The sequence below is a fragment of the Chroicocephalus ridibundus genome, chromosome Z (assembly GCF_963924245.1).
Source record: "Chroicocephalus ridibundus chromosome Z, bChrRid1.1, whole genome shotgun sequence".
In the NCBI taxonomy this organism is placed as follows: Eukaryota; Metazoa; Chordata; class Aves; order Charadriiformes; family Laridae; genus Chroicocephalus; species Chroicocephalus ridibundus.
In genome coordinates, this window is record NC_086316.1 from 75,571,299 (window position 1) to 75,589,419 (window position 18,121).

General features: G+C 42.6%; 1 protein-coding gene across 1 annotated transcript in view; it reads right to left on the minus strand.

Annotated features, from left to right (window-relative positions):
• Positions 1–18,121, minus strand: part of UNC13B (unc-13 homolog B) — a 216,744-nt gene that overhangs the window by 21,152 nt on the left and 177,471 nt on the right. Inside the window, exons 27-33 of the mRNA XM_063319831.1 lie at positions 17,038–17,134; positions 16,158–16,301; positions 15,942–16,019; positions 14,859–14,936; positions 7,519–7,607; positions 4,696–4,848; positions 2,711–2,834 (exon numbers count right to left, since the gene is read on the minus strand). Of these exons, the coding sequence (XP_063175901.1) occupies positions 2,711–2,834; positions 4,696–4,848; positions 7,519–7,607; positions 14,859–14,936; positions 15,942–16,019; positions 16,158–16,301; positions 17,038–17,134 (763 nt within the window). The remainder of the gene's footprint in view (positions 1–2,710; positions 2,835–4,695; positions 4,849–7,518; positions 7,608–14,858; positions 14,937–15,941; positions 16,020–16,157; positions 16,302–17,037; positions 17,135–18,121) is intronic.

Consider the following 18,121-nt stretch of genomic DNA (forward strand, 5'->3'; position numbering starts at 1 on the left):
TTGTGCACTGAACCCCAAAATAAGGATTTCCAGAGAGCTATGTTTGCATATCCACTCATCCAAGACGGAGAGCGTTTAATTAAATGTTGATCTTTAGTTAAAACTAGTGAGGTGTGAACTGCTCGGTGAGTTACTGGAGATCATGTTGCTACTAATTTCACAACCCACAGGCAGTCAATGCTCAGAGAGGTAGAAGCCGCTCATCTGAAAGCCGTTAAGGCACCCGCAGCTCAGGTCCATCACAGTGGGAAGCTGTAAAACAACCCCATCCCCATTGCATCCTTCATGGGCAGCGTCTGACTGCTTTCTCACCTGAGCCCCACCTGAGCTTTCTCACCTGAGCAACAGATAATGGAAGAGCAGAGCTCAGATTTTCCTTCCATACAGGCTGAGCTAATTTAAATGGAGTAGATCGGCCCGGCGAGCAACCAGCATTAAAGCACTGTACAGTGACAGGGTCACACAAGCAACAAGTGCGACACACTGCAGCGTGTCAGGAACCTTCTACCCGAGTATGCTTTCCATGACCACCATCAAAAACACTTTTGCACCTCTAGCAATTTTACAGAAAGGAGAGAAAATATTCCATAAAAGGGACTGTCTTCTACGATGAATATCCCCTGCTTCTTAAGGGCTGCAGAGTTTTAGGACGGTGATCCCCATCCAGTGGTCCTTCAAACACAGAGAGGCAGCACTAGAGCTTTCTATTGCTGAGGGTTGTGAGGAAAGTGAGTTACAGTGCCTGGGGCTATTTCTGAGTCTGATGTGCTTTTGAAAGAAAAAAGAAAAGTGAAAGCAAAATTAGATAAGAGGTGCATGGCAGAGAAGTAGAATAGCAAAGAGGAAGTACTGCTTCTGCCCACACTGTCAACCCTGAGTTTTGCCTTGCCTTTCCCTGCCAGTCTTCATTACTAGGGATTATGAAAATCTGGTGGTGACAGAATAAATCGTTATGTCCCAGGGGACAGTGGAAGCAGCTCTTTGCCCCTGTAGCCCGACTAGCTTTGCCACGGGTTCCCTGCTCATGGACTTCAGACAAGGCCATTTTAATCACTTCGCTGTTCACAACCTCCTGTTCAACTCTTTTACAGTTTGGACTAGTTCAGCCTCCTCACTATGATACAATTGATTAGACAGCTAAAAATACAGCTATGAGTATTTTGCATTATCTCAGAAAACTGAGGATGTGCTTCATTACACAAAGAGAGCTTCTCAATTTGAAGCTGAAGTGATGGCAACAAGAAACTACTCAAAAGTGGCTTATAGCAACATCCTGCAGGTTGGAAGAATTGGCTGATCACACTTATTGCCTTCGTGATACAAGTACCAAATCACTCTCCTACTCCGCCTTTAAATTCGAAACTCGCAAGTGTAAAGCTCATGCAGCTCCTCCCTGGTTGTCTCCAAGGCTCTTGATCTCACTGCTTCCATTCTGAAGGGGTCACATTAATGCTGCTCTTACACGATGACTTTAGCACCTATCCCCAAAGACTCCTTTTTAAAGCAATTCAACTGAAGGAAATTTCATCCGCTTAAATTTTGGTAATTCTTTTTGTCCTTTATAAATTAAAAAGGAAGTCAGAAATGATTACTCCAAATCCAAGCTCAGAGCAAGCAAATTACACCTCATGCTAATTTTATGCTTAGTAGGTATGACTGCACACTGTGTCTCAGCAGTTTTGTTTAAAGTTGTCTTCGTCAAAGCTAGAGACAAAGGCCATCCCTCTCACAGCAAGAAACACTTATTGCAAAATGCAGGTTTGCATCACTTCTCTAGACACTGCAACCCAAGAAGTCCACTCAAAATACGTAGGCAACAGCTGAATAGTGAAAACCACTATCATTCTACACACTACTGGGAAGAAAACAAATCAGCATAAACTAGCCACAGACCACAAGTTTACTCCCAACACAGAGATGAAAAGAAGTTCTGGATTGTCTCCAAATAACAAGGTTATAGCCCAAACTTCACTCTGCCTCCAACTGAGTGTCATCCCCCAGAGCAGCTGGGCATGCGTGACTGACATTTAATCAGTTTCTGTGGTTTCTCAAAATTGGAGAAGAAGTTAATTGTCCATTGTTAAAAACACCACTACATTCATGACACACATTCATCCAGTATGTCCACACAGCTGAACAATTATATAAAAGACTGCCTTTGAACGCAAACTATCTGGACTTGCTTCCAACTTCCCAACATCAGAGACACAGAAATCATGCCAGCCCATACTGATGTTAAAGCCTTCTGGGGGGTAAAACAGGAGGTGGTGCCATTAAAAAGCAAGCCCAAATTAACTACATCTATACAGAGAGACACCTGACTAACAGATCACAGTAATTAGGCAAAAGTATTTACAGGTGTTTACAGGCCATGAAGACAACACTGACTGCCCAATAATCCCACATACGCAGCTCTCTTTAAAGGATTGCAAACCCCTGATTAACATGATTTGATATACTTGATGGCATCTCCTTTTGGATCATGGACTTTGAATTGTTTTTTTTCTAGAGTGTGCTCCATATCTTGCAACCCTATTATAAAGAGAGTTGCTCTCTTACTTTACTAGGTTACAGACATATTTTTCCATCCTCGAGCAGGCTATGTGCAGACAAATTTACCTGGACAGATGACTCACTAGGTCAAAGAGATGAGTTACACAGGCAATGGCAACACCTTCTGCTATGAGTCAGGAAGAAGAAAATGCTTTACCGTATGGTCTGTAAGAGGAGGCAGTACAATCAGCTTCTCCATGGTATTCATTACCACCCTCCAGAGCTCTTTCAACACGCGTTTCAACACCGTCTTTTCACACACAGTCGCAAACAGTGTCAGGCTGCAGGGAGAGAGCAAGAACTGAGTAAGTTCAAAGAATGCAATTTGCAAGGGAAAAAGGAGATGTGTAACAGGAGAACCAGTGCCCTACCCAAAGCAGTCTGTCATAACGATTGCTTTAAGGGTAAAAATCTTCCCTTTTCATAAAGTGCAGCCTTGGAGATTCAGCACTAAATACGTTTGGCCAAAATGGATTATTGACATTTCTGACCTCAACCATTTGTATTTATTGACCTAGGGATTACCAGAAGATATCACTAAGTTATGGTGGTCGGGAATTATCCAAATAAGAGCAGGTACCATTGATCTGGTTTCCTTTAAGAAGATACTTCCTGATGTATCAAATTTACAGGGTAGATAAGAAAAAATTACAAACAAATGTAGAATAATAGGTTTTAAACTTCAAGGGGTTATTATAATGACTTTTGTTGAATACCTAAATTAATACTTCCCAGACTGCTACACAGAAATTCCTGCACAGCTTCTGATAGGTGCTGAAGTCCCTAAATCTATCTCTATAATCACCTTGAAGCAATTCTTGGACTCCTCTGTATTTTGTTGCAATTGCATTCACTGCCAATCACCTACCATATGTTTATTCCCTTTTACAGAAAGAAGTTATGCTTTATCTCCCTAGTCATTCCTCCTTTATTATTGTAGAGGCTACCAAAAGAAAGCCAAGAGATGTTAGATTCTTCTTCAAAATGATCGTTGGACTTTGGCATTTACTGATCACACTGGGAGAGCTACAAAGCAGGAACTATGCAGCCAGCGGCAGTGCACAGGTGACTCTTCTACGTTGTGTTACGTTTTCTCGCAGACTCTCCCTTTTTTCCCCATGGCTGGTTAGACAGTAAATGAACAAAACCAAACAGGGACAAGAACGATGTGGGTAGGGTGCAGGAAGCATCAAAAAAGACTCTCCTTCCGTAAAGGAGATACGAAAATAATCCAGACTCAGATTATCATAATCAAAATTACTTGCTCCGCAGCTGGACAAAAAGCGCATAGCGTACCAAGTCCCCAGTGATACAAAGGAAGGTAGTTTCTCAGGAATCGTGAAAGCATGCATGGAAAATGCTCAAATGAGAGGGCTCCTAGATGTAATGATTGCTGCAGAGAGTCACTTAGTACACGGTGACCCAAAGGAAAGATGGGACAATCAATACAAAGAGTAACAAAATAAATTACGTTTTAAACTCGTAAAACTTCACATCTCTCACAGCATTTATTAGGAAAATTGCTCTCCACCTCTTACAAAACAAAGAACTGCTGTGCATCAGCAAGAAGTTTAACTTCTACAATGATTAAAAACTGGTTTGCTTTGTAGATCAAGGCTTAGCTGATGAGAATTATGAGCAGTTACCCACAAAAAGTCCCTGTACAGCTGAATCATGCTGCATGGTGTTAATGGCAGCAGTTAATTAAAGCAACAGACGAAGCTCATGTACATCACATAGTTCAGAAGCTTATTTTCTATTCAGAACAGCGCCACACGTGACTAGAACGTGCATGTTTAACATGACTGGGATAGTGAGTAGTATATGTGTCCGGTATATAACTATGGTTTGCAATGTGTGCTAATTGGCTACAGTACAATTTGTATAGGAAAAAAAATGTAGCTAGTAAATTTAGAATTTCAGCCTTTCCCACTACCTGATCAGCAGCGTGTTTTGCTGATTGCTATTATTTCCCAGAGGGAGAAAGAAGAACAGAGGGTGTGCTTTGGCATTGAATGAAGGCTGAAGAGATGATCTATGGCTTGAGAGGCAGATATGGGAAGAAAAGCCATTAATTCTTTCCCAATCCTGTTCCCAATCTGATGCACTGTATGCATAACGTACACTTGAACATTTGCTTACTTTCCGTCCAGGAAATCCATCAATGGCCTCAGGACATTATCTGCATCTTGCGCAACCGTGTTTCTGGCATTAGCAGCAACGTTTCCTGTCCCTTTCACCTGACAGAGGATATCGGACATCTGCTTGACACACTCATCAATGCGAGTCTGGAAGCTGAACAGATAGGAGAGAGGCAAAACGAAGACTTATCAGTGGCAGAGATCTCGGCTTTAGTACATAAGTTAAATATTGCAAGGCTATTAACTATGCCCTCAATTACACACTCTTCCTTCCTGAGATTTGCTGTGCATTTCCTTTCTGCATTTGTCACCAAGGGCCATCCTGCCCACTTCCTTATGCCCATCGTCCACAGACAGCCTACCACCTCTGAACACAACCGGAGTTTGTTCATTCAGCTTGCAAAAAGAAACGATCCTTTCCTGATTTCAAGAAACACTGTTATTCTTAGCTTGAAGCACCCTGCTGTATCTTTGCTCTCTACACAGGGCGTTACACCGCAGAGACTGGGATATCGTATAGAGCAACGCCACAATGCATGCACAATTCTGAGCACCCAGGAGTCCATGGGCAGTAATGAGGTTATGACCCAACATGGGGTAAGTTTTTAACACATTAGAGACAGCCTGAAGGCAGGTTGAAACCAGTCCACTGCCATACAGCCCATGCTGTATCAAGGTGTCAGAATGGGATGTGGGGCTCAGCTGTGAAACCATCAGCGTCACTGTAATGAAGTGACACACAAGCCATTACAGCACAGTTACTGTTCCATCTCTTACTGCTAAGAGAAAGTTCAAAATGAAATAATACAATGGTTAAAAATGATGAACAGATCAGCAGAGCTGTCAATGTATCAATTCAGTGAATAAATGAATTTGCTTTGACATTTAAAAGAACAGTTGCTAACAACAGGCGTTACAAGTGTCATTTAGCTATCCAGTAACGGTTTGAGACCAGGAAGAGGAGTCAGTGCTAGGAGCTGGGGTAAAGGTTTAAGAGCAGGAACACGGGTTTGGAAATCAGTATTATAGCTGCTTAAGTGGCCTGAACTGCTGTGTGAGCCGCCTAGGACATTTCTGAGTTGGGTGCTAGCATACAACACCTTTGCCCTGCGGCTCTCACCTTCCTTCTCCACCCCTTCGTCACCTCTTTCCTCTCCCACACTTCCACCTCCAGCCTCATGGTCCCTCTTGCTCTCTTCTAACCTGCCTCTCACTGGAGCAAATCCCGCAGGAATTCCCTCCGTCAATCCAACATCCTTCGAGAACAAAAGAGAAGCTAGCCTTATCCAGACTTCTTTTCTCTATGATATCCTTTAAAGCAGAAAACGCTTCTGTGTCCAGACATAATCCCCTCTCAGCACAAAGGTGGCGAGGCTCTCTGGATGTGTGCTGCTTTCCCAGCAGGCGCAATTATCTCACACAGATGAAGAGAAGTTAAGATCTGCAGCGTGAGGTGTGCATAGTGGTGTGGGAGCAACGGTTTACAGACTCTGCACAGAATATTGTGGATATCTGCTTTACCTCCCACATTTACACCCTTTAGAAGATCCTGCTTATACAGTAAACTGCAGCTCTGCTTTTCATTCTCTGTTACTGTTAAGGAATGAGCGAAGCATCTGAGCTGCCTGACTGGCTAAATCTCTTGCTGGCACATCTCTCTCAAGCACTTCCTGGTAGGTATGCTGAAACTGAATAATCTCTTTAAACTGTATTTGCAAATGTCAAGATTGTACCTTAATTGTCTTGTAGCAGTGACACCACGGAGACAGGTTTCATACAAGAAAATTCACCCCCTAATTATGATTTCTCAGTCATCCTCCATCTAATTATGAACATTATCGATTCAATTCAGTTACAGTTTGAATCACTCCATTTCTTGCTATGGCATCCATTACTGGCAATGGGAATTCCTCACTTATCTCCCCACTTAGCTCTGCGTGCTGAAATCCAAATAGTCACTGACAAATCCCAACATACTTTTTTGGTCATAAGTACTGCAAACCCATAGACTGTAGGAGGATAAGTTGGTAAAATTTGTTTTATTCCCCATGCCCATGTTTCATCTATACTCCAGTTCACGCCTGCATTAGTCCTGTTATAAAGCACAACATGAAATGAATGGGATTAACCATGACAAGTGGTTGTTTTTGAAGATCAGCTGGAAACCCTGCATTTCTAGATTTTGCTTAATTGACATCTTTTATGGTTCACTACAAAATTATTATGAAGTTGAGCACATTTTTATCCTCAGGTAAATGGTAACGTGATTTGCAATAAAACTTAATTGCCATCAATTACTCTGGCAATACTTTAAAGAGCTCCTCCCCTTGAAACATTAGAAAACACCATTCACTGCAACATTAGAACAAGTCAATCTCAAATTCTAAACCTGTTTCCTTCTTATTCCAATATGCATTTAACAATCAGAAATCATTCAGCTGTTTCATACGTTTAGAGCAGAAGGTTTAAACAAGAACGTTGCTTCATAAACGCTAAGCTGGAAGCTGCTTTCTGAGCAATAAAGGAGCAGGCAATTCTGTTACTGACAGGCACTACTTAGAGAAAAAAATCACTCTATGTAATTCAAAGACATTTCACAGTTGAGAGATCTCCATGTTACCTTTCTAAGCAGCGCAATACAGAAAAGAGAGGCTTTTAAAAAATTTCTCACTTCTTCACATGGTCTCAGTATTTGAAAGACCATGAATTTATGACAAAAAGAAAAATATAATGCAGTTAACATGAGTTTCTCTTCTTAACCTGACTGAATGAGATTAGACAAAATAAAGGAATGCTTCAAGGACAGAGACCTCGTTATACTCACCTGTTACCAAACACTGCACTCAGCTCATCCAAAACATTGTTCAGCTTCACCTGGAGCTCTTTGAGATGGTCACTTGCTTCTGCATCCAACTGTGGACGAAAGAATAGCACTTAGCTTGAACCCAGAGGGCAGTCTGCTGTCCTTCACAGTGCTGCTCCTCACTGTTGAGGTTACTCTCAATAAGCAGGTGAACTATCACCACTGGACTCTGCCAGCTACGATGCTCTCCTCCACTGCCTGCTGCTGTTATAGAAGCTGTGAAATCATCAACAGATACTTGCCTAAACAGCAGCCAGTGGTTTCCCCAGGCTCCAATACCCTCTGATACCCTTCCTGATATTTGCAAAGTTGAGAAAGAAAGTGAATGTGAACTCCCTGTGGCCAACTGAGTAAGCAGGCTGAGAAATCACCAGGCACTGTGTACTACCTTGGGCTCACGGGTCATTTCACCCCTCTAAGTATAGAAGGAGACACGGCTTTTCAGACTGGATGTTATTTACTTGTGCATTTCTCCCTGCATGGTCTTGAAAGATGCTATTTCACCTTCTGCCCTGCTGTCAGTATTCAAACTGAAGACTGACCCCGCCACTGCTCTCAGAAGACTGGACCCCAGCTATTTTGAAAGTCTGGCCACAATACCATGACAGGAACTGTTGTGCACTGATCACTTTTGGAAAGCATAATCTCAGCTGTGCATATTGAACAGAAGTAGCTCTACCCTCCCATGGTGCTAAACAGCTTTTTTTATACAACTGTTCAGAGGAGACTTCACAAACCAAACAGGAAAAGTGCCCCAAGCACTACATGGATGTTGCTGACACCTTGGCACATTCTGTAAGAAAGTGCTTGCTCCATTATTATCAGCCCAAAGCCACCTGTTTTTACATTCAACAGTGCCCTGTATTCCAGCTGCAGTCATCCCTCCAGCCTCGAAAGAGACACTTCTGAGAAACCTACCTGTGTGTACACATAACAACAGATGTTGAATGTATTGGCATCAGTTGCTATGAAAAAGTAACTTGTAGAATAGATTTGCTTTTGTATGCAGGCAGGCAAGCTGCTTGTAAAACAAAAACCTTCCAGAAAGGAAAATTTGGCATTCTGAGCTTCTGCCCTTACCTCTAAGGCAGAGTTATCTATATACAAATGTAATGAGCCAGATGCCAGTACAGAGGTTAAAAATTAGTTCAGATTTTTTATGGTATATCCACGCATGCAGCTATACAGGATTTGAACATCATAGGAGTTCCCACTTCTATATGCAGTGCTGAAGCCCTCTTCATATTCCTCAGCATCTGTCAGAGAAAGCCAAGCCTCAGGGGATTTGGGATCTGATCTGTTAATTTTCCTGTTGTAAGCTGGCATGGAAAACTGGCTCTATTAGACATTTGAACCTGTGCTAATGAAACTGCTGGATCAGAATTTTAAAAATAATTTTAAAAAAATCGAAGAAAATTATGATTACTTAAGCCTTATAACTTTAGCCATTGCTAGCTCTGATTATTTTTCCTTTATTAAAGTGAATTTGTATTCTGTTACGTTTATAATTCCCTTGGTCTGTGAAAGCAGAAGGAAGCTAATATGCCAATCAGTGGTCATTCTAGCCAAGCTTGTAGGTAACAAAACAAAACCAGCATCTGTTGGTGGGGGTTTGTCTTGCCCCTATATTAACCCTTTCCTTCTCCTACCGCATAAAGCGGCAACAAGTCACAAGCTGACTGGTTTGCCATCTACAGTTAATAGCCCTGAACAGTCCTCCGATTTTGGCCATTTCTGCAAGATTTGAGGCAGGACCAGTTCATGATTCATCAAAACAGTTCAAGTAACTGCTTTTCCAGATTAAAAAAAAAAAAAAAAAGCCAGAAGGATTTGGCACAAGATACCTATTCTTCACTATTTACTTCTACTTTATAAGCTACCAGATACATGGTCTAGAGGATGTTTGAGCTAAGGATCAACAACTTACTGCCCTGGTTCATGAACCATGCAATTGATGACTTGTTTTACTGTGAGGTGACATGGAGAGCTCACCAACAACCTCTGAGCTTCTCCTTGCTATTGTATCTGTTGACTGCAAACTGATCTTCTCAGGAGCAGAAGAAAGGCTGATTGCCAGCCCTGTACCGTAAGAAGGGACAGCTGGAGCAATGCTTTGCCAAGGGGAAGAGCTCCATTATCTATGGTGAGGAACAAGCTTCCCTCCAGAACATCAGTTCACAGCTCTCTGGGTGCAACTGGCAAGACAGCTGCCCAGATATAACTTCGAGGTGCCCAGCATCACCCTCAGAAAGCAAAGCCCTGGTCGTAAGCATTCTGGTTCAGTATCCAGCAAGTCCTCTGTCATCCTAGAAAGGCTATGGTCTTCTGAGCAACTGCTGCTATGTAAGGAGTCGTCCACGTAAAACAATACTAATCATTAATGATTAGGCATTGGTGCACTTTGGCTTGAAAGCAAATTTCAGGGAATTACTTGAGTGTGACTTAAGTCCATTAGGAAGCTGCCGGTAGGTGTGTAGCACTGTTTCACATACAGAAATTACACACCAGTTACAGAGTCCCTCTAGCATGTGGAGTTACTGCAAACTGTTCTTTGCTGATATGGTGAAGCACTGATAACAGTGCTCTAACGGAACAGTGTACGTTTTGCTGTTGCTGCTCAGCCAATGAATTCTAAGCACATCAGCTATCACTGATAGCAGCAAATGCTACTTGGACTGCATGACAAATCTGGCTGCTAGAGTAATGCAGAAAGCACTATTAGGCAGCTGGGTCACTGCCATGTGTCACGTCCAGACCATTTCTATCGGAAGCTGGAGCTCAGCAGGCTTATGATCTCCATTCTGTGGGTGTATCGGAGATGATTCAGAGGAAGAAGGCTAATGAAAAGTTCTCTGTGCAGAACACGGGACAGTATCCACAGTGAGGTAGCTTCTGATCTCTGAGCAAATGCTCCAGCTCCAGTGGAAATATTGTCTGGCGTGGCCATAGTTCTGCGTTTGAGACCAAATGTGCAATACAGAAAACTGAGGTGCCAACAAAGAGGGAAGAGGTAACCCTACTTCAGGGAAGAAAGCATGTCCCTGTTAATTTCCTGCAAAGATCTGGGACTTGGCACATCAGAAAATACAGGGTTCGAAGTCTCATCCAAGCACATTCAGGGCTGAAATCTCAAGTTCTCTACTAATCTGGATGGTGGCATTTACAGTACAATGTTATGAACTGCAGTTTAGATTGATCTGCTTCTCTCATGGGTGAAATGGAACCCATGAGCCTATGAATCTGTGATGGGCTTCCAAGTTTTCCAAGAGATGTCATTAGTTCTTCTTTGGCTTCTACATGCACTGGCGAAGCACAAGCAACCAGAACTGGAAGCTCTTCTGTAGCTGGAAGGACACAGCTCTTACCTTCTAGAAGGTTGAAGATGTTAAATAATTCAGGTGGTAAAGCCAGAGAACCTGTGAAATCATCAGGTCTGATATGGCATAGCAGCAGCTAGAGAATTTTGTCCTGCTCTCCTATTTTAGCTTTATGCAAGTTATAGAGATCGTCTGGCTCCAGCTTGAAGCTGCTGATTTTTGTTCTGCCTCCCTCCAGCAGCACCCAGGAGCTCCCCTCTGCAGAGGTGACCATGAAGCAGGGAGCTCAACAGATCTACCCTCCCTTTAGAGTCTTGCTTGCACTGAATTTTCATGCATCTCCCCCTTTTCTATAGGATTCAAGAGTGCTGAATCCAAACAGCTTCTCAAATACTAGGGTGGCCTTAGCTATGGCATGTGGACTGCTAAAGAGGAGCAATCAGTACGTACCACAAATCCTTTGAGAACATCGCTATCAAGTCTTGGCCGTTTCTAAGTTGTACTGCAATTTGTTATTCAGGTAGCTAACTTAGGATTTAAAATGTGGGCTAACCCTGGCTGAGCATTAAGAGGAGAGTTTCCTGAAGCAGTAATTGTACAGATTAGCTTGAAACCGAAGGCATGAAAATTGTATGATGACAATCTGCTGCTACGCAGCAGCTAATTCTTTGGGTTCTCTAGGCAATACTTGTCTCTGATACTCACCCCACATGCTTGAGTTTGGGGAAAAAAAAGTGCAGAAATGTTTTAAACTAGGCTTCCACAGCACATCTGGGCTTCAGCAGTGGACAATGCAGTACAGCACCTTTTAATTTCAGTGCCAGGAGTTCCTAACTCATGAAAAGCTAAGCAAGATAATGACCTGAAGAAAGCCATCTCTCAAGCAAAATGAGAAAGGCTTATTCTGGTTTCAGGGACAGTGCACAGAGCAGGCTGAAGTCTGGAGGAAAACTGCAGAGGTGGGTAGAAAATGCAAGTCGCATTTGGTTTTATTAGATAATGTATGAATGATTAAGTAAATGGGGCCAAGTTCAGGCAAACACTAGCAATGAATCTATATAGCTCACTTTAGCACAGACGTAAATTACAGTCTCCGTTCTGTGGGTGTACTGGAGACATTCAAAGGAATCATAGGTTTCAAAAGGTATTCATGTCCAGGACTCACCCCCCGATTCCACTGCTCATTATGCTTTTAATGCTACCTGCCACTCCACAAACGCTGCCTTTCCAAAACATGCTTTAGGAATGTCTGAGAATGCTACTGAGCCACAGTGAAGTTGTTTTGATCCCTTGAGATCAACACGGCTCAAAAGGGAAATAAAAGTATTGATTATAAATCCTAAAAGTCATTTAAGATACTTCTTTCTGTGTGTGCATGTCTTTGTGTATATATATATATATATATATACACGTGTCTTGAGATTTCAAGCACAGACCTAAGAGAATTCCTTCACACGGAGCTCTCTACTAGTCAGAAACAATAAGGACACCAACAGAGCTTCAATGTTCACAGACTATATGATGTCAACTTACTAAACCCAGAGATGCTGGGCAATTTTTGCCCTGTTTTGTGCTTCAGAGTATTACAGTTGGAAAAAGAATAAGAGAAGCGGGGGGAAAAGGTACCACTCTTCATTTGGGGGAAAAAAAAAAGTAAAAGAAAGACACCGTATCAAGAAGCCCAATCTCAAGAAATAGTACTGGGCAAGCATTTCTGTTTCACGTTATGCCGTTACACTGCGGGGTACTGTGGGTGAGCCCTGTCACTTCATTTCCCTTGCTGCAAAACGGAATAAGTGATACGGATTTCCATATAAGTGTGTTCTGGATGCACCAGCAAAGAGTGCTAGGTAGCAGCAGTAGAATTTCAAAGCTTTCCAGAGTTGTGCACTACTACAGCTGCAGATGGAGATGGATCTGTGAAACAGAAGCAGATGAAGCCACAAGTACAAAGTAACTGAAATCAGTCCCGAAGTTCTGGCTTCACACATGGTACATCTAACCAACCTGCCACAAGAACCATGGAATATTTGATACCTAGTTCTCAACAACATTTTTGAGAACACAAAAAGGTGAACAGTTTAAAATCACCACGACATACCACTTATTGACACAAGGTTTTGGGTAGAGAAGCCAGGACAACACTTATATTTAAGCAAGCAACTGTGTGATGTGTAGAGGAATATAAATCGTATCTGTCACAGAAAATAACAACTGCCCTTCCTGAATGAGAGAATAAAACCCAGAGATGAACTTCCAGGAGCATGTTTGTCTACATGTTGTATTTTCAAGGCTATTGTCTCACCAATTGTTACTCACTAGCCAGGTTCAATCTACATCAGAGAAAGGACTGCTCAAACTAGGACAAGACCTTGTTTACTCTAGCAAAACAGAGGACCTGGCAGGTTTCAAGTCAAGAAGCAAAGTACTACATAGTCACCAAGAGGGAAACCCCTCGGGATAGCAAGTAATGCAGGCACCTAACACAACAACACTATTTATTTCTGGTGACCAGTGGCAGCCTAATGAAGTGGAAAAGCAGCAATTGAAAAGAAAAAAAAAAATCACTTCCAAAAGCATGTTTGCCTGGTTTCTTCCTGTGTGTTTTATTGCTCACAGTCTGGGTTCCTCTCCCTTTTTTTTTTTTCTTTTGATTCCACAGTGCAGGGGAAACAGTGGATTCATCACCTCTGTTCTGCCTTACCTGAGGAAGGTTTTAAAGGGCAGAATGCAGAGAAGAGGTCTAGGCTAGGAAAAGTAGCTGGCAGTCTTAATAAACACTTTTTTTCTCCCCCTATTTAACACACTATCAGGTGGTATTTTCAATTTGTAGGTGGTATTTTCAATTTGAAATACAGAGAAATCCTACTTACGGTCACCGCTATGGAAAAAAGTAGCAAATTGATTCCTTAAGGGAAATTAGGTGCCCAGGGATTAAAACTTTATAAACCACTTCACAAACATGTCATCACAAGTTTATTTTTTCCTGACAAATGACTGTTTAGCTACCACTGCTATTATAGCTGGGAGCATATAATTCCAGTTCTTGATGTAGGGCTCAGAAATTAGGATTGTTAAAATCACACGTGAAAGAATGACAGCAGTTTTCCTAGCCCTGCAGGGTAAATCTATTTATTGAGATTTTTCCACTTCATAGAATTCTGCCACTGAACACAAGAAAGATTTGAAACACCAATACAGGCAAAAACTGAGCTGCCCATCAGCAAAGCTGACTCTCCTCTTGGCACACAGGTCGTAGCACAGGTTCTACCACAGCCAAACAGAGGTTCTAACACAACCAAAGAGAATGCACTTAGGCTTTAAAAAGGATTTTTTTCCTAACATCAGCATCAGCAGCCTTTTCTTCATTTTCCTGAACCTTGAAAAGCAATGTACAAAAAAAAAAAAAGGAGAGAAAAAAAACAGATACACAGATTATATCAGAACAGACACAGTGATCTGGGGGAGGAAAAACTTACTTCTGTAGAAATACCCGTCTCAGGACAAAGAACAAAACCTAAGATGTTTATATTCATGGACACATCTGAGTATCCAACCAAGCATGAGTACAGAACTTATTTGCATGTCTGCAATATATTAGGTATTGGACATTTAATACGAAAGTTACTGTCCCACGTTTATATGCCACATAAAAATGACTTATGTCAACAGTTCTCAGACCTATCTTTCTGTCTTCAGAGCTGTGAAACCACCAGCCATGCCCACACCCAGCCCACATGAGCACAGTACGTATCCTTCTCTTTCCTCCTCCACACTATTCTGTGCCTCGAAAGATGAGCTCCTGCATCTTATGATAAATTCTGTTGAAAAGTCTTCAGGGATGGCTGTCCCCTCACACTTCTTACAGTGCCAGGTGTCACAAGGCTTTCCTTATGACTGCGGTCTGCAAGTACCAATATGATGCAAATAACCTAGTAACAGTGCAGTAGGAATGAGTAATATTCAGTCTCTTGGCGTTCTTACCTCTTTACCACCCATGGCTTCAAACATCTTCTCTAGCTGGACCCTCAGCTGTTGGATGTTATTCATCAGGATGCAGGGCTGAAGAGAAAAAAGCAGGTACCCGTTACTGCTAAGGATGCCAACACATTTTCACCAGTGGCACAGGCTGTGCCTCAACACCCTTCCCCAAGTACCACCAGATCTAAGAGTCCAACAGGAGGTAGGGCATACACAGATTTCAGCACTCAAACCTAAAAAAGACAAGTAATTTTTTTCTCCAGCTTGAAAAGAGATGGCCAGTTCCAGATACCCCAGATGAGGGAGATCGCTACTGTTGTGTTTGCCTCCTCAGTTTTATCGCAAACAGAGAATGAGCTCACAAGAAATCAGTTGAGACAAGGTCTAACTCTCTGTGGTTCCTGCCATGCCCTGTATGAATCCAAGTGGTGTCACCTTCAGCCTCTAAATGCTGCAATGTACCATTGCAAATGGTGTACCTCCCAGATCAGAAGGGGAACCGCCAGTCAAAGCTGCATTCAGAGACACATCCGGGTGCTGCCAGGCCAACCCTAAGAGCAACAGTCAAGGGCAGTCTGAGCAATAGACTCTTCCCTCTGCAGTTACATCCCCAGTACAGCTGTGGGGATAGCAAAACCAGCATCGGGCAGACCCAGCGTTCAAAAATGTAGGGCCTTGTTTTATTTAATGCACAGAATTTTACTGAATTTAGGATGAAACGGGAAGATAATTAGATGGAGACAACAGTAAACTGAGAGTGCTGCTAAGTACCAGATCTACAGAGCAATCTATGCCCTTTTTTTAAAAAATTTTTTTTTAATCACTTCTGTGACACACAACCCAGACAGGCAGAGTGGAAGTTCATTTCAAGGGGATGTGGCAGCCTCCAAAGCCCTGCAGGTCTTCAGGACCTAGTTTTATTACATGGCCAAGCCAGAATTCAATCTGCAAAACCATACAAATGACGATAAAACCAATACTGAAAATATTTACACCATTAACACAGTCAGGTGCAATGTGAGAAACTTGGTTTCATCAGGACAATTACGTGATTCCTCAGCAAAAGAGAAGCTCAGCACAACTCACCAGTTTCTCCTTGGAACAGTAGGACTGGAAGCTCTTGGAGAGGATGTCAGCATACTGCATCAGCACTTTCCCAATAGTCTGCGAAGACAAAATGTGGCTGTTAGTTGTCCTGTATCACTGCAGGAGAACTCCAGGAAATAAAATGAAAAAAAAAAATATCACACTGTTTTGCATCCCACTAAGGGAAGATAAACAGCTGGATGTTGAGGCTAGTACCTTAGCAAACCTCCTATTATAATGAGCAACAATGACAGGGTCTGGGCACTCCAGCTTCTTAATGATCTCAAAGCTCTGATTGAGCTGGGTGAAGACATCCACCACTGAGCAAGAGAACAGGGCATGCTCAGATGTTTGCTGGAACTAAAACAGAAGTACAAAGAGTTATTCTCCAATGGAAAGATCTGAAATACACCCATTTAATGTGTGTCTCCATCACTTGACATATTGGAGGCAGGACAACTTTACCAAAACCTACATCTTCCTCAGAATTAGTGAGAAGGTCTCCAAAAGGCCCAGAGGAGCTAAATAGCCAATTATGTGGGTTTTAAGTTTACTGTCCTTCACCAATTATGACATAACAAGGACCAAGGAAATGTAGCATGATACTGAGACCCTTAATGAAATGCATTGCTTGCATGTTGGTTAACAAGGAAAGAAGGAGAGTGAAGAGTTTTTTTAATATTTTCTTAGAGTTTCTATATTAAAGAGAATGCTTACATTAGCATCAGACTACAGCACCAGGAGCCACTGAACAAACGGGAAGGCTCTTGCTCTCCATGGGGAATACTCAGCAAATTAAGAAAAAAAGTTTACTCCATCACTGCATTAAGGTCACATTCTCACTGCACGACTAAGTGCATGAAAAGTACCTTATATTTCAGTTACCACTCACAAATGTAGAGAGACCAGAGAGCACGAAGCCACTGGCTGACAGATTAACAGCAGTAGAACAGACATAAATACAGAAGTTTCCCCGTTGTTTAGCAAGCCAAAAGGGCTGCACCCTCCATTTGTATGACAGCTGAATTTACAGTGTTGTGTGGTTCTGGGCATGGAAAGATGCAGCACCAAGTCCTTCACTCAGTGACCTACATACCCCATCTTTTTTATCTCTCTCCAGAGCACCATGCAGGAATTCTAAGGAAACATCTTCATTTTCATCCAGCCACTGCATCACAAACTGCTCAAACCACCTGCAGAAGGGAAAGGGAGACAGCAAGTTACAGCAAGAACAGAGCACCCCAACAAGACTCAGACAGTGCTGCTGTTTCAGCAAGACTTGTGAAAGCTTCCCACTGTTAGATGTCTGAATGTATGCTGCCGAAGTTCCCAAAACATATTCCTACCTGTACACAAACTACCAGTGAGCAGGGGCTCTACCATCACTTGGTCTGGACAAGCAGAACACAGCCCAGCCTCTGCAGATTGTTGGTCCTGTGCTGGTTTTGTCCTTCTCCCCTGCCTTCCCTCTTTCTTCATACCCTCCCCGTTTTTACCCTCTTGAGCACCACCTGTAACTTTGCATCATCTCAGAGCACTTTGTCTTTTCTTCCCCTGTCCCTCATGTGCCAGAGAGGAGAAAGGAAACCTCCAATACCACTACTGAGAGGCTAAGAGAGATGGCACACTGTCCTGCTGCCCATTTGGGTTTACCATCTTTCATGTGAGAGCTGCAAATGAGTATAAAGGGAGGAAAAGAAGTGCCTGTTTTCCAGGGCTCTTTAGCCACTTCATCTGCAGGTATAGACATATTTATGGAGTGCCAGGAGGGAGAATCAAGGCTAAAAGTTTCTCCACTTTAATCCCACTCTCCCTTTTCCCAAGCCTTCTCTCGAACACCTTCCCATTTGCACGGGCTGCTGATCTCACTGTGAAGATGCGAGTAAGATTAACTTCTGGTGATAGAACAGCACATCTGCTAGGGCTTGCAGGAGGCTGGCCAGCCCTGTAAGAAGCTCTCCATTGTTTTCTTTTAAAGAAGCACAAACTTAGTTCATGTTAAGTGTTGGACCACCAGCCTTGGAGCATGTCAAGCCCCCAAACCAGACAAGTCCTAGAAGCAGGATATCAAGGTTTGTCTCTGTTCCTTCTCCTCACTTAGGAGGATAAGGCAAATGGTAGAGTGGAATCCAAGAAGCTGCTGCAACAGCCACTGCTGTATCTCAGGGAGATGCCTTACA